General features: G+C 39.0%; 1 protein-coding gene across 2 annotated transcripts; it reads left to right on the forward strand.

The window, feature by feature from the left end:
- The first annotated feature begins 64 nt into the window (after positions 1-64).
- On the forward strand, positions 65-13,972 carry parp14rs1 (poly(ADP-ribose) polymerase family member 14-related sequence 1). Of its 2 annotated transcripts, none has more exons than XM_069663256.1 (17): positions 65-245; positions 332-432; positions 1,140-1,170; positions 3,885-4,235; positions 5,373-5,597; positions 5,715-7,954; positions 8,185-8,415; positions 8,614-8,835; positions 10,285-10,363; positions 10,474-10,620; positions 10,763-10,825; positions 10,985-11,161; positions 11,433-11,654; positions 11,762-12,370; positions 12,668-12,804; positions 12,933-13,107; positions 13,198-13,972. In XM_069663256.1, the coding sequence occupies exons 1-17, from the start codon at positions 71-73 to the stop codon at positions 13,479-13,481; spliced, it is 5,469 nt and encodes a 1,822-aa protein (XP_069519357.1). In that variant the 5' UTR covers positions 65-70; the 3' UTR covers positions 13,482-13,972. The 2 variants fall into 2 exon arrangements, with proteins under 2 accessions (XP_069519357.1, XP_069519356.1); XM_069663255.1 differs by having other exon boundaries at positions 70-245; positions 3,888-4,235.
- Positions 13,973-14,993: the final 1,021 nt, after the last annotated feature.

Genomic DNA, 14,993 nt, shown 5'->3' on the forward strand with positions numbered 1-14,993 from the left:
TTCATTTCCTGGGAATCAAAAGTGAAAGTAAAGCCAGGACACATCACCAGATCGAGTCCGGCCAGCAGCGATGGCGGACACATATTCGTATGGTCTCCTCGTCGAGTTCGAAGAAAACAAAGTACCACGACTAAAAAACAAATTAGTGAAATACTTTCAAAGTAAGAAATCTAACGGTGGCGACTGTGAGGTTGACTATGAAAATGGCAGCGGGACAGCGGTGCTGCGCTTCTGCAAAGAGGAGGGTAAGTTTGGCTCGACTTACTCGACCGTAACTCTTAACTTTGTCGTTAAAAAAATAAAGTGTCAAAATGTTTTTTTTTTCTCACAGACCAGCAAAATGTTTTAAGAAAAGAGGATCATCAGATCAGTTTGGACAAAGGCCCGCTGAAGATGACAGTTCGCCGTCTTCCTGATGAAATCACAAAGCAGGTGAGTGGGTACAAAAAATAAAGTAAATAAGTCACATGGCACAAAGTATCAAGAATCCGCAACTTTAATGTTCCCCGTGTCCCAGTTTGTTAATATTGTGGCTGTCAAAGGAGATTATTGAAGACAGTGAATAGAGTAAAGTTCAGTGGTTGAATTTAAGGAGGCCACAGGGCGAATTTAACCTGCTGCCACTGAAGTCATGCTTATAACATTGACTTTGCTTTGCTGAAATACAATAGCAGTGATATTAATAGTACAACTTTTACAACTGTCCAGATTTTCTGGGGTCCTAGGCACCTCTTCCCAGGCTTTCTGTTATTCTTAAAAGTGTTACACAAGCTGTAAAAGAATTGAACAGCCTCAAAAGCTGCCCCTGTGAAAAATCTAGCTCACTGATGGATGTGAATAATCATAAACCTGAGGCAATATAGGCACACTGCATTCTCTGACTTGACCTGTGATTATTTTTATTAACTGCTTTCTATATTAAAGAGGTTTCTAAACCAGAAGGTATAATATTTGGAAAGCAGTAAGTGTTAAGAGAGTAATATCCTTAACACAGAAACTGGTCATTTGTCTGTTTGGATTCCTCTCCAAACCAGCTGACATTTAGGGCATTGTGCCACCTGAAACTAGTTACATAAGATGTCCTGACAATTATAAAAAGGTGATAAAAATAGTTATTTGTTTATTTCTATTCGATACAGGAAGCTCCACCTGAGGAAGTGACCCAGAAATGTAAGTACCTATTAAAACAAATATATGTCTTACTCTGTATATGAAAAGTTACCACACACACACACAGACACACACCTCTTATTTTGTAGGACAGGATATGCATGTAATTAAGGGAATTTGTGGTAGCAAAAGTTGCAAGTTTATTAGCCTATATCAATTTTATATATTGTATTATACACAGTTTCCTTTTTAGATTATAATGTAAGTTTGTGTTAATGAACATAGCCATCTGATAACAAGTATCATTTTGTGTATGCATTTGCGAGCATAAAGCTGTGATAAATGAAAAAGCCTAATGTCAACAAGAACACTTGAAGTGTACTCATTAAAGGTGATATCACAAATTTGCATGTTGTCTAGATGGCTACAGAAAGCAGAAATAACATGGAGTAGCAGTCTTTAAATAAGGAGCTGCAGGTTTTGCTAAATGCTGTATTAAGGAAGCCTGGGCCTAATCCTCTGGTGTTAGATATTACAGTCTATCTGCACTTTCAGATAAGCCTTACTCCCACACAAAACAAAACTTTGCTTTTAGCAGTTATATTCTTTTAGGGGTGTAAAAGTTGTGCAAAACAAGTACACTAAAGATAAACACATGTTGTTACTCATTATATCAGGTAGTAATGTAATAAAAGCCAAACATACTTACACGACAGGCTATCACTTAAGCAGAATTCAAAGACACAGCCTCATAAAAACTATTCAGTCGATCATGGGTTGTTGTATTTTTCCTCCAAGATTCAGAACTTATTTGCGGTGGTTAACACTGTGGAGGTGTGTCAAGGGAAGTTGCACTGATCTAAAATCTGATTCCACTAGAAAAATATATTTCTTATGATTCCTGGTATTTTGCCAGACTAATTTTTGCTCTTATTAACTGAGCTACATGAATCTATTCTTAATGTGTTTGTTGGCTTGTCGTTTGTCTCTCAGCTTTAACATTTCAAAATAAAACCTTTAGTCTTTCCACTCAGACTTTTTTTTTTAGGTGTGGTTCTAATCATACATGAAACAACTTCACTGATAGCTTTAGTGCTTAAGAGCAGATAAGCATAAAATTGTGCGACACCTTTATACCAAATTGAGTCAGTCCAGTTGAGCATGTAGGCCAGCTTGCTGTTAAACACCATAGTTTCCCAAAAATAGGTTACACAAGCACAGTTAGTTTCACTTTCCATTCTCTCCACTGACTCATTCACTTGCCCTCTTCTCTCTCTCTTCTTTCATTTGCGCTCTCTCTCTGTCTTTATCCCTCTTTGTCTTTTGCTCAATTATAGTCTAATTTTGTTGTTTGTTGAATATAATATAAACATTAATAACATGAACATAAATTACCATAGCCCCACAGTGTCTGGCTTGTTTTTAGTCACAGTGATGATTTATCTAAAATGGCAGTTGAACCACTCCCCTCACTTCCTGCTGCCGGTGGACGCACACACATGCTTACTCATAAATAGGCTATAAAGACATGCAACAGCACATATTGTGCTTTAAGAAACTTATAACTAAGCAGTCTTGTTAAGGACAGAGTACAAAGATTGTATTATTAGACTAGGACGGGTATGCTGTCTTTATAGTTCTGTCTTTGTCTTTATATTCTTAACATAAGGACGGGGCGGGGTTAAAGGAATCATGCTCTAACCAAAGCATCACAGGTACTTTTTTTATGGAAAGCAACATAAACAAATCTAAATCAAACATTTACACTTGGAAACTAACTAACACAGACAGAGATTTTATTCATGGTTGGCTGTTATTTAGTGTTATGTACTGTTCAAACCAACTATTAACATACTTCCTGAACATTAAATATACATTTTTATAACCGAAAATCATTTTGTATTACAATTTGGTTATATATATTAAAATTACGAATATTCGTTGATAGCCCTAATAATTACATAACAGCCATTTTCCTCTGACATCATGCTCATAGTGGGAAGCTGAAATGCATTGTCATGCTGCTATGTTCCTCGTTGTGGGGAATATAACAAATAATAATAATAATTTGTAACCTTCCAGAATGATTAGTAACCGGAAATTCAATGTGGATCAGGCCATATTTCAAATTAAAGCAATTTTATACCCCATTACACCACCAGACAGCAGCTAATGGCAGCATACAACCTCATCCTAGCTAACATTATTATAAGCTAGGAATTCGAGTTTTCTGTCATATCAAGTAACACTATCAAACAAGCCACTTCCTCGCTATTAGCTACGTTAATATAAGTGAGTGAGAAGTTCAATGCTAACATCAGCTGTTGACTGGTGCTAGCTTATATTTTGTTTTACCTTAAAATGTATTTGATGTGTTTTCAGATGTAGATAAATTGCAAAGTGGTAGCAGGATGTCGAGTGGTAGACAACTATGACTTCATAAGATTAGCCAGCTTGAAAAACAGAAGTATGACGTTATGACAGCATTTGAGCTTACCGTACTGAGCAGTATCTGAGAGGAAAATGGACACATTCTTGTACACACTGCTGAAGGAATGTGGCCACATGCAGCCCAGACCACCTCTGAAAGTGTCTGATCGACTGGATCTCAATGTGTCCTTTAAGTGCCTTGTGTGCATTTACACCTGAACAGCTGTCCACTTGTGACTGAATAACACAGAAAACATGTTAAAACTGAATGTAAAGATGGCCTTATATTTTCACACTTTGTTAAAAAAATGTGTGTGTAGTGACTTAAACTTTTATTTTAACAGCAGATGTTGCCGAACCAACAGCAGATGTTGCTGCGCCAACAACAGTTGTTGCTGCACCAACAGCAGATGTTTCTGCTTCTGATATCCATCCAAAGAGCACTGGTGAACCCAAACCTGCAGCCAAAGTCCAGACTGAGGTCAAAGGTGGCAATGATGAGGCTGAAGATGAAGAGCTCTGCTCCACTTTGGCTGTATTAGAAAATATACCAGAAAATGTTAACCAGGAGTACTTGGAGATGCTGGTGGAAAATGTTTTAAAGGACCCTGACAATCCGTCTGTCATCGAGATCTTCACGTTGGAAGTCCTTCCTGGTACCTCCTCTGCTGTGGTGACTTTCAAGACTCCAAAAGGTACTCATTTTTGTGTGTGTGTGTGTGTGTGTGTGTGTGTGTGTGTGTGTGCACATGCATGAGTGTATTCTTTCCAAAAAGCTTAAAATAATCTCAAGCATACCTCTGAAGATGTTCAACATTTTTCATTTAGAAATATTGCCTCCAAAATCAATCTAATAATTATTTTTCATTTTTATAACAGCTCACATTAATAGACAGCAGATGGCACAATCTTACATGACCACAGAAAACCAGCCAGATGTTTTTACCAGAATATACACTAATTGATTAGCAATGCACTGAAATGTAACCTTACAAACACTTGCTAAGTATTTGTTTTTAATAACTTTAAACCATTTCTGTTTTTAGGCCCTTCTTTGCCCCTGTTGACACATTGTTACAGTCCTTGGTGTGCTGGCCAGTTCCAGATTTTTAAAACTAGCCTATGCCTCCTAAACAGGGCTCCGCTTCTTGACTCACACATAGATATCCAAGAATCAAAACTGCAGCCGCTTATTGTGTTGTCCTCATTTGACCGATTTATTAACACAAAACAAAGGTTGTAGTATTATCTACATGAGGTCAAAAGACTGTGCCGAAGCCCCGTCCACTTCCACACATCTCACATGTCTGCTCAAAAACAAAAGAACAGAGAGACTCAGACCCGCCTTCCAGTTTCCCAGCAGCTGACTATCAGCTGATTGATCACAACAAAATTAATTGTTTACAATAATAATTGAGAACTATTCATAACAAAAACAAAGGATCGACATTGCCCCGGGACATACATAAATATATCATTTGTAAACACAAAATGGCTCCAACGCTTGGCCACTGGCTGTTGATGCTATAATGTTAAAAGCCCTGTTTATGTTCTGGCCTCCAATGGATATCAGATAGTCCAAGAGAGGGCCACACTGTATACTGTATAAAACACTGCTTCACTGGCTGAGAATGTACTCTGTGCTGTAAACATTTTTCCCTCTTGGGAAAATGAACATGAATAACTTTAGCAGTGATTTGCAGTGATTGTTGTCCCATCCTCTGCAAATCCTCTTGCTAAAGGTCTCTTTCACCTAGGAAGCTCAATGAATTCTTTATTTGTGTAATTTTCTGAAAGTGTAATTCCTAATTAACTTTATCTCTGTCTCACAGAAAACAGTGATTTTGTGTCAAGATGCCCTAAGAACAGAAACTTCATAAAGAAGAAAATAACAGGCCGGCAACTTGAAGTCACAAAGCAGGCCTTAATTGACGACGTACAAGATATCAGTGATGATTTCCTTCGCCTGTATTTTGAGAATGCTGGTGGGGATCTGGAAGATTTTGAGCTTAATAAAGTGGAACAGTCTGCCATCATCACCTTTAAAGACCATAAAGGTAGAGCATTTACAGAACTTGTTAAATATCAGTTAATCTCATCAGAGATTACCACATTTATGTAAATTGTAGACAACGTGTCAGTGTAATGTTTGATGGTTATTATTTTGCCCACAGCTGTTCAGAAAATCTTGAAAAAGAAGCATGACATCAAACGGAAAGAGATCAGAGTTTATCCTTTTTACAAATCACTGGGAATAGCTCTCTATGGCAAAGACACACCTTCACTCAAACTCCCTGCTGCTATCTCTGAACCCATTGATGAAGCTGTCTGGAGATATCTTAATGACAAGCAATCAGCAGCAGAGACCATTCATGCTCAATTGAATCAACACTTCTGCAAGGTCAATCTCGACCAACCTACTGTGTGCTTGAGCCCCGTCTCTTCACTACTGCAAGAAAAGGATGCCAAAGCCACCATCAAAGAGTGGAAGGATACCGTTAAGGCGGCCTTTGCACATGCTTTGTCAAAATTCCAATCCCTGAAGCTTCAGCCAGAGCCAACAGAATGGGAAGAGTCTGAGTCGAAGATCAGAGAGACGCTACAGAATGAAGATGTGGTTGTAGTGCCTGATAAAGCCAGTGGTGTCTTTACTGTGGTTGGTCCTGTGGGCGATGTCAACAGACTACAGGAAACTCTTTATGAAATCATCAACAAGATTGTCAAAAGGGTGCACAGGCAAAAATTGAGTGTAACCCAAGATATCAAAGTGTCCAAGTCGATTTTCCACATCCTTTGTCAAGATGGTATTCAGGACAAACTTCTGCGTGTGTACCCAGAACTCAAGATGTCCTATACAAAAGAGAGTCCTAATTTGGTTGTAACTGGCTTAATGGATGAGATTTTGGCAGCAAGCAAAGTTATATATGATGCAAAGGGTGCATTGAAGCGACAAAATTTAGAAATAGATACCTTTGTGCTTGACTTGTTAAAAGATGAACATCCTGAGCAGCTTACAAATGCTCTCCTCACATCCAGTGGGATAGATGCAGCATTTGAGATCCATGCTAACAAGGTTCAGCTACTTGCTGTGTCTGATAGAGGTCTGATGGATGCTGAAAATCATCTGGGAAGGCTGCTTGTATCTCGATACATTGGTGTTGAAGACAGCAATGTCCTGAAGAAGCCAGAGTGGACGGACCTGGTCAGTCAATCAGAGAAAACCAACAACAAGTCAATGAGGAGGATTCGAATCGACACCACTGGTAAACAAGTTGTGGTGTCTGGCTACACAGATAGCGTTGAAAAAGTTAGCAATGAACTTGAAGACTTCTTAAGGCAGAATGCTCAAGTTGAAGAAACAGTTAAGGTCAAGCCCGAAGTCGTTGTTGAATACATTAAAAAACTCGGTACATCTTCGCTGAAACATGTTGAACACAAAGTGAAGGTCCATTTCAAAAAGGAGGCCATCAGTTTAAGTGGTTGTAGAGTCCATGTCACAGAATGCAAGACCTTGATTGATAACTTGGTCTCTTCTTTGTGCTTTGAACAATTCAAAGTCTCCAAGCCTGGAGTGAAGACCTTCTTTCAGGATAAAGAAGCGATGTATACATCCTCAATCTTCCATGAAACTCATTCCCTGGTCCAACTGGTTGATGGGACTAATGGTGAACAGGATGACCACAGACAATTTCCAAAACCTGTGTATCAGCTTCAGACACCTGACGGAGCTGAAATAGCTGTTTGCAAGGCAGATATGTGCAGCTATCCAGTGGATGCAGTTGTTAATGCTGCAAACGAAAAATTGAACCTCAGTGGAGGTCTTGCAGGAGCAATTCTTAGTGCTGCTGGTCCTCAGTTGCAGGATGAATGTGACAAACTAATCAGGTCACATGGACAACTTAAACCTGGAGACTCTGTCATAACGGGTGCAGGGGGTCAGCTACCCTGCAAAAAAGTTATCCATGCAGTGGGACCTGTGTATAATTCAGCTAACCCCATGAAGGCCAAGGCACAGTTGAAAAAAGCTGTTAAAGGAAGCTTAGGACTTGCTGAAAAGCACGGCTGCGTCTCTGTAGCTCTGCCCGCCATTAGCAAAAACCAAGGCTTTCCTCTTGATTTGTGTGCAGTCACTATTGTCATAGCTGTGAAGGAGCACTTTGAAGAAATATATGATGACAACTCCCTGAAGAGGATCCATTTGGTGAACAATGATGACAGTGCTGTTCGGGCTATGGAGTTAGCCGTCAGACAGGAGTTTGGAAGCCATGGTGTCACTCCTTCTCAACAAACTCTCCCTAAAAAACCACCTGTACCTCTGAAACCTTCTGGATCCGACCCTAATTGCTTGGGCCAAGTGCAGACCAAAGAGGGCGTGGCCATCACTGTGATGAAAGGATGTATCGAGGCTGCCACGGTAATTTGGATTTTGTTTTATTATCCTTCACCCAAACAATTTGTTGAGCTTAGTTTAGTTTAACCCTTTAAGCCTTTCCTCCAGCTCTATAGTATCTTAATAATTAATAATGATCTTATAGGGCTTCACAGATTTCCCACTTAACACTGATTGTTGACAGTTCTATTATTTAACCAAAGTTGTTGTAAATGAAGAACATGTAACTGATATCATTCTGCACACATTTTTAGACCGAGGTGACTGTGAATACTCTGTCCAAAGATCTTGATCTGACCAGGGGGGCAGTTTCAAATGCAATCTTCCGTATCGCTGGGAGCAAGCTTCAGACGCTGGTAAAGGCAAACAATGCAAATGTAAAAGAGGGTGACATCATTGTTACAGAGGGCTGCAACCTGAAAAGCAAACAAGTCTTTCATGCAGTTGCACCTCATTGGGACAAGGGCCAAGGCACAGCTGAAAAGGTAAAGTGCTACATCATGTATATTTTGTTTTAAATGACTTCTCTTATCAGAGCTTGATGACAATGTCACCATAGGGAATTTACCTGAGAACTACACCTTTCTTCTTACCTTTCTCTACATCTAATTTTACTCATTATTCTGCCAATTTGTGTCATCTGAGAACTTGTGTATTGATATCATTGATGCTTTGCCTTCCAGACTTTGACTGCCATTTTCAGTGACTGCTTTGACAAGGCAGAGGCCAGCAGTTATACCTCCATATCCCTCCCCGCAATCGGAACTGGAAACCTGGGTTTCAATAAAGACCTTGTAGCCTCATTGTTGTTGAAGAAAATCTTAGAGTTCAGCAGTAAAAAACAACCCAAGCATCTTAAGAAAGTAGTGATCATCCTTTACCCAGGAGATGCAAAGACTATCCAGGTAAGAAAAGAAGAGAAGCTTTTTATTTCTTTCATGACTGATGTGATAAACCTAAATTCATCATTGAAATGAACTAACTTTTAATCAAGATGTTACTCCTGATTGATTTGGTGACACTGCTGTGAATATCAACTGGTTAAATACTGTAATTCCTGGGTTTTCAGAGGCAACAGACACTCTGCTGTTTTCTGATGTAATTATGTTCTTGTAGACAAAAGTCTAAACAGTTTGTCTCTTTTTTACAGGATAGATATTTTTTTGCTAAGCTAAATGGCAGTTGGTATACAATTGACCCTTCACTAAGTCCCGCCCCCCCTTGGTTACTGTTGCTACGCCTGTCAAGCTTTCGCACCGGCATGTATATATTATGGCGTTTTAAACTATAACAGGAAATAATAGCAAATTTCAAGAAATATAGTTCCTAAAGCAGACAGAAAGGGCTACATTATGCATTTGAAAGCTACATCCTGAATATTATTTGTCAGCGGAGTGTTGAGAAGGAAGAGGACACAACAAATCTCACTTGTCCCAATGCAAGCGTCAGACACCCCACATCTTGACAATTAACGTTAAGGACAATCATATACAGGAACAACAATGTTCTTGCACAGCAGTGTAGGTCAGTATATTGTTTTATTTTAGGATAATGTTTAGTTATGACTCCCTATAGCTTTCATTATTTAATATGTTTTAGCCCATTGCTAGCAAAACTAAACTATCCCACTTAAAGTTAAAGTGCGTCAGGATATTGCTCGCATGTCATGGGCTTGATCCATACACTGGATCTGGATTAACTTATAATTAATGTTCAACCGTCTTTGTTTGCTAAAATGCTAACCTAGCCAAGTTAGTTAGCTACTTACCTTGGAGGAAACAAAGGTGTTTTTGTTGATCTTTGCTGCGAGTGAGGTCTTCCACAGTTTTGATTCCATGTCGGACATCTCTCCTCTAGAGTTTTTTGCTTTGGAAAAGCAAAAAATATGACACCCGCCTCTAAGCTTTGAGGATATCTGCTGTCAATTTTGCAGATTCCGTATGTACACCGTTTAGAAATTTCACCTCGCTTATCAGGCCTCCCGCGCCTAGTTACGTTGCTAAAATAGGATTGGACAGTGGCCGTTAAAGGGAGGGGCTTAGCGAAGGGTCAGTAATCGTTGTTGGCACTATCCTCAGTTGGAAACACATTATGTTACCAGTTTCACAATAAAAGCCGGCATATGTCTCACCAATTAATGCTTTTAATTTGAACTAGCAGTACCAGGAAATGTTAGGGTTAGGGTTAATATAAAATCAAAGAATACTATATAAAGTGGTAATGTCATGGTGTAAATGCATTGAAAAATACCAGCAATTAATGGTAACGGGGTCAATTAAGTCTGTGTTTCATACACTTTGCTGTGACATCTGAGAACATTTTGGAATCAGAAATCTCTCTCATTCTGTCTCTAGGCTTTTAGTGATGAATTTCAGAAGAACTTCCCCAATGCCTCAAGTGGTCCCGTGCCTTCAAGTTCCACACAAAGTTCAGGTCTGAAACATGCTTTTTTTTGTCGATCATCTGATCAGGAATTTCAACAAAAATCTTTATGAAAATGTTTTTACGCTGCTGTTAAATCTTTGTGTGTCTACTGCTTCAAGGTCCTTTCTCCAAAGTCGTCTCTGGCTCAGGAATACATGAGACCAAAATGGGAGGTGTGGTTGTACAGGTGGTCACAGGAGACATAACAAAGGAGAACAGTGATGTCATCGTCAACTCCTCCAATGAAGATTTCTCTCTTAAAACAGGTAAATAAAAGTAGTCAAACCCGGGGTCATTGTATCGAGGAGTGTAGCCTCTTTACATGGGTTGTCAATTTAACCACTGAGCTAAACCGGCATCCCATGTTACCTGTATTTTTGATGTGATAATTTTTTCGCTCTCCTCTAGGGGTATCAAAGGCTATTCTGGAAGCAGCTGGTCAGGCAGTTGAAGCAGACTGCCAAGTTGTTGGTAAGGAAACATTTACACTCATAATTGGTTCCAAACACAATATAACGCATGTCTTGCTTGCTTGCTGACATGACTCAAGAGTCACTAATTAAGCTGAAGTCAAGATTGTTCAGAAAGAACGTGAATTTAACACAAAAATTCAACTGTCTCCGCCTTTAGGTGCCCAGCCCCACACAGGCATGATAATGACCCAGCCAGGAAACCTCAAGTGTAAGAAGATCATCCATGTTGTTGGCCGGACGGACCCAGCAAAAATAAACGTGGCTGTAAAAAATGCACTCCTAATGTGTCTGAAAAACTCATTCACTTCTGTATCATTTCCTGCAATTGGCACAGGTGAGGTTCATCATCATAATGTATTGTGCACATTTGTCTTCACATTTATCCTCAAACCCATCTCGGTTACCTGCACAAATAAAACTCAGAATCCCATTTAATGCAAATTTATCATTTGAATTGGGTTTGCTATCACATGCAAGTTATTCATAATTAATAAATGAATTCAAATTTAAGTGTATGATCTTATTCATTGAGAAAGAATGCTCATGTTTTTTCTGCCTTGTTGCAGCCTGTGATTAATGCAAGCCTTATTCTTTACTCACTTCAGGTCAAGGCAATGTACAGGCAAAGCAGGTGGCAGATGCCATGTTGGACGCAGTGATTGAAGTGTTAAGCCAAAACACTTCCAGTGCCCTGAAGACAATCCGCCTAGTTATTTTTCAGCCACCGATGCTACAAGAGTTCTACAACAGTATGCAACAAAGAGAGGCAAAAAAAGACACAATTGAGCCTCCTAAAGAGAAAGCAGGGTTGTGGGATAAATTCAAATGTGAGTAAAGATATATCAAAAAGATATGTTCATAAACCTTAATCAAAATCCAAAATAATTTTTAAATGTCAAATTCTCATGAATATCTTTGATTTTTTTTCTTTCAGCGCTGTTTGTAACTGCTGAAAAGCCTCAAAAAGAGGGGGATTTTGTAATCGATCCTCTGACGGTGGATCCTGCTTGCTTCCACATCTGCGGAGATTCACAGGCTAGAGTAGACTCAGCTAAAAAGTGGATCAACGACCTAATATCCAAAGAGCACAACAATATCAGCATTTCAGACAATGTCATCCTTAGCTTTTCAGATGCAGACCACCAAAAGATTGTGGACATGCAGAAGACCATGAACATCAGCATAAGGATTGAAAGCAAGAACGGCCAAGCCTCAGTCACCATCGAGGGGCTCAGCAAGGAAGTGCTCAAAGCCAGCAATGTGATACATACAATGCTGAAGAAGGCCAGAGACGATGATGAACTGAAGAAGAAAGTGGCGCTGGCAGGAACACTGGCAGATTGGCAGTACCTGCAGCCGGGGCTTCAGTTTCGGAGTTTTGATTCAATGAACAACTACAAGCTTGAGAATGCGTTAGAAAGGAAGCTACCAGATGTGAAAGTTACAGTCCAGGGTAAAGACTACACCGTCACCATGCCAGGAGGCCCTGCCACTGACGGAAAGGGAGGCACCCTAGAGATAAAGCGCATTGACAAACTGAAAGGTAGCTTACCTCTGTGCTCTGATAAGTGGTTACATGTTATGTTTCACAACCCTGCTTCTTGGGTCTGCATAAAATTCACAATAACGCAGGACAGACTTCATTCTGAAGTCATAACAAAGTGAAATAAAACCAGATTGAGCCAGTTAAATTAAGTTTAAGCATGCTTTTTTGTGTAATCTGAACTGTTCATATTGTAACGTGATTTTTCTATCCCAAACCATAAAAATATTGATGTCATTGTTAAAAAACTTTATCATGCCAGGAAATAACAAATGAAATGTAATATTATGTCACCAGATGAAAACATCCCTGACTTCTGGGAAGCCATGCCAGCTAATGTCACGAGCAAGGCCATCACCATCCAGCCTGGGACTGCAGAACACACTGAAATCCTCAATCTGTTTCAGGCCTCATGCAAACTGAACGTTATCAAGGTAGTGTACTTATAACTCTCACTTATTGTAATAACATGTTTCAGCTGTCATTTGTCCATCATCATTTTTATAACCAGTCAACATTTATAATAAAAAAAAATGCGAAATGTACTTTTCTCTCATCTTAGATCGAGAGGATCCAGAACATTTCGCTGTGGCAGAGCCTACAGATAAAGAAGCGGGACATGGAGCAAAGAAACGGTCATCAGAACAATGAGAAACGTCTCTTCCATGGCACCAGTGAAGACACGGTGGCCTACATCAATGAACACGGCTTCAACAGAAGTTACGCAGGAAAGAACGGTGAGTTTATGTTAAAAATATGTGGACAATGTTTAATCTGACACTTTCTATAAGGATTAGCTTAATAACTTTCTGTTCTTCCTTTTCTAGCTGCTTGTTATGGCAATGGCACATACTTTGCTGTCAATGCCAGTTACTCTGCCAGTGACACCTACTCCAAGCCCAATCAGAACATGGAGAAGTCCATGTACCTCTGCCGAGTGCTCACGGGGGATTTTACCGTTGGCAAGCAGAACATGATCACACCACCAACCAAGGGTCCCGTCTCCGTTCAGAAGTATGACAGTGTTGTGGACAACATTGCTCGACCCAGCATGTTCGTCGTCTTTCATGACAGCCAGGCCTGCCCTGAATATTTGATTACATTCAAGTAACACGTCTATGCACTGAGGTTAAAAGAACAAATGCCTTATACGTGACTCTGCCACAACACTGTATCACTATTTGCTTTACTTTTTTTTTCACTACTCCAGATATTTTGTGAGAATGAGTTCACTCATATGAAAACTGTTATTTTCTGGTTTTAAAACAATAAGTAATGATCAGGGGTCCTTTGTTGGAATGCAATTTGTTAAAATCAAATAGTGCCTTGAAAATATATCCGTGAGAACAATTTAGAATAACCATGCCAGTAAACATTTTAAAATGCATAAAACACTTTTTGCCTTTATTGTTAACACTGTAATTGCACTGAACATTGTACTACATGCTCTTGGCGCCTTCTGGGAAGTCCCTGCTCTCTTCCAAGAAGTCATGTGATTGTTGTGTAAATCAGATTTACAATCGCTTTTGGTTTTGAAAGAAATTGAAAGTTAACTTAGTTCCAGTAAACAGGCTTGTATGAATAAAGGTTAACACAAGCACACTGATGTGTTGTGACTGTTTTCTTTTTATTGATGATATTTAATTTAAAGTTAGTCACAAAATCTCTACATTTGCCTCCAGCTTCTGTCTACTACAACAGCAAACTTAGTTAAGTGAGTTGTTTTCATGTCTTGATGAAACAAACAAACCAAACAAATATCAACAAATTTTTTAGCAATTTACTCAAACTAATAAATAATAAATTAAAAATACATTAAAACTAAGAAAATGGGGAAAGAAAGTGGTCAAGAATATCATCATCATATACCCCATGCAAACTTATCTCCCATTGTAAGGTTTGTTTTTTACATATATATGAGATTTCCAACATTATCTAATGTTAAATACAGGCTATTTGTTGACTTATTTTTCCAATATGTATCTCTGCGTGTGATAAACACACCTCGACTCTTCTGTTCTAAAATAAAGATCCAGAGGGTAAAATTGACATGAAAACAAGAGAAATTAAAAAACAAACAAGGTTCATTGAGGCTCATAACATCTGAAAAAAATTGTTCAATCATTTCATTATACAAGAATTGTGTTAGTCCATATCATCCAGTTTAACTGAAGCAGCCTTAAGCTTCTTTTCCCTATGAGTATTAACTCAAAAATCCTTTCAATCATCACTTGGATCCTGCATCTAAACTTAGGGTCTTGATGTGTCAGTGAAATAACACAAAAATTAGCTCACATAATCCTACCATTGTTATTTGAAAGTGATGGTATTTTGTGTCATTATTTGTGTTATTTGTGTCATATTTGTCACAGGTTTTGATGCAATGAAGACCTCTGGGAAGACTTCTGGTCAGCTCTGTGGCTCCACCTGCGGGCCGCATTGCATCAGTGCAGATACATTTCCCATGACTCTTATCTACTGTTGTCAGGATATAAAGGTTGAGATTTAGGGCGTTGTAGATAACAGAAATATAACACCTATGCTTAACTTTAAGCCATAGGACGATGATTTCAGAAGATTAGTGCAGTTATATAAAAAATCAATACAAAGCTTTAAAAGCCTC

The sequence above is a fragment of the Semicossyphus pulcher genome, unplaced genomic scaffold (assembly GCF_022749685.1).
Source record: "Semicossyphus pulcher isolate SPU_LCO1_2020_fin unplaced genomic scaffold, fSemPul1.0.p SCAF_15, whole genome shotgun sequence".
In the NCBI taxonomy this organism is placed as follows: Eukaryota; Metazoa; Chordata; class Actinopteri; order Labriformes; family Labridae; genus Semicossyphus; species Semicossyphus pulcher.

Bases quoted from the DNA above. Each gene is read 5' to 3' on its own strand.
- parp14rs1 (XM_069663256.1), top strand. From the start codon at position 71: ATGGCGGACACATATTCGTATGGTCTCCTCGTCGAGTTCGAAGAAAAC. The intron at 1,171-3,884 runs GTAAGTACCTAT...TTATTTTAACAG, and splicing joins TGAGGAAGTGACCCAGAAAT to CAGATGTTGCCGAACCAACA. The intron at 13,108-13,197 runs GTGAGTTTATGT...TTCCTTTTCTAG, and splicing joins AAGTTACGCAGGAAAGAACG to CTGCTTGTTATGGCAATGGC.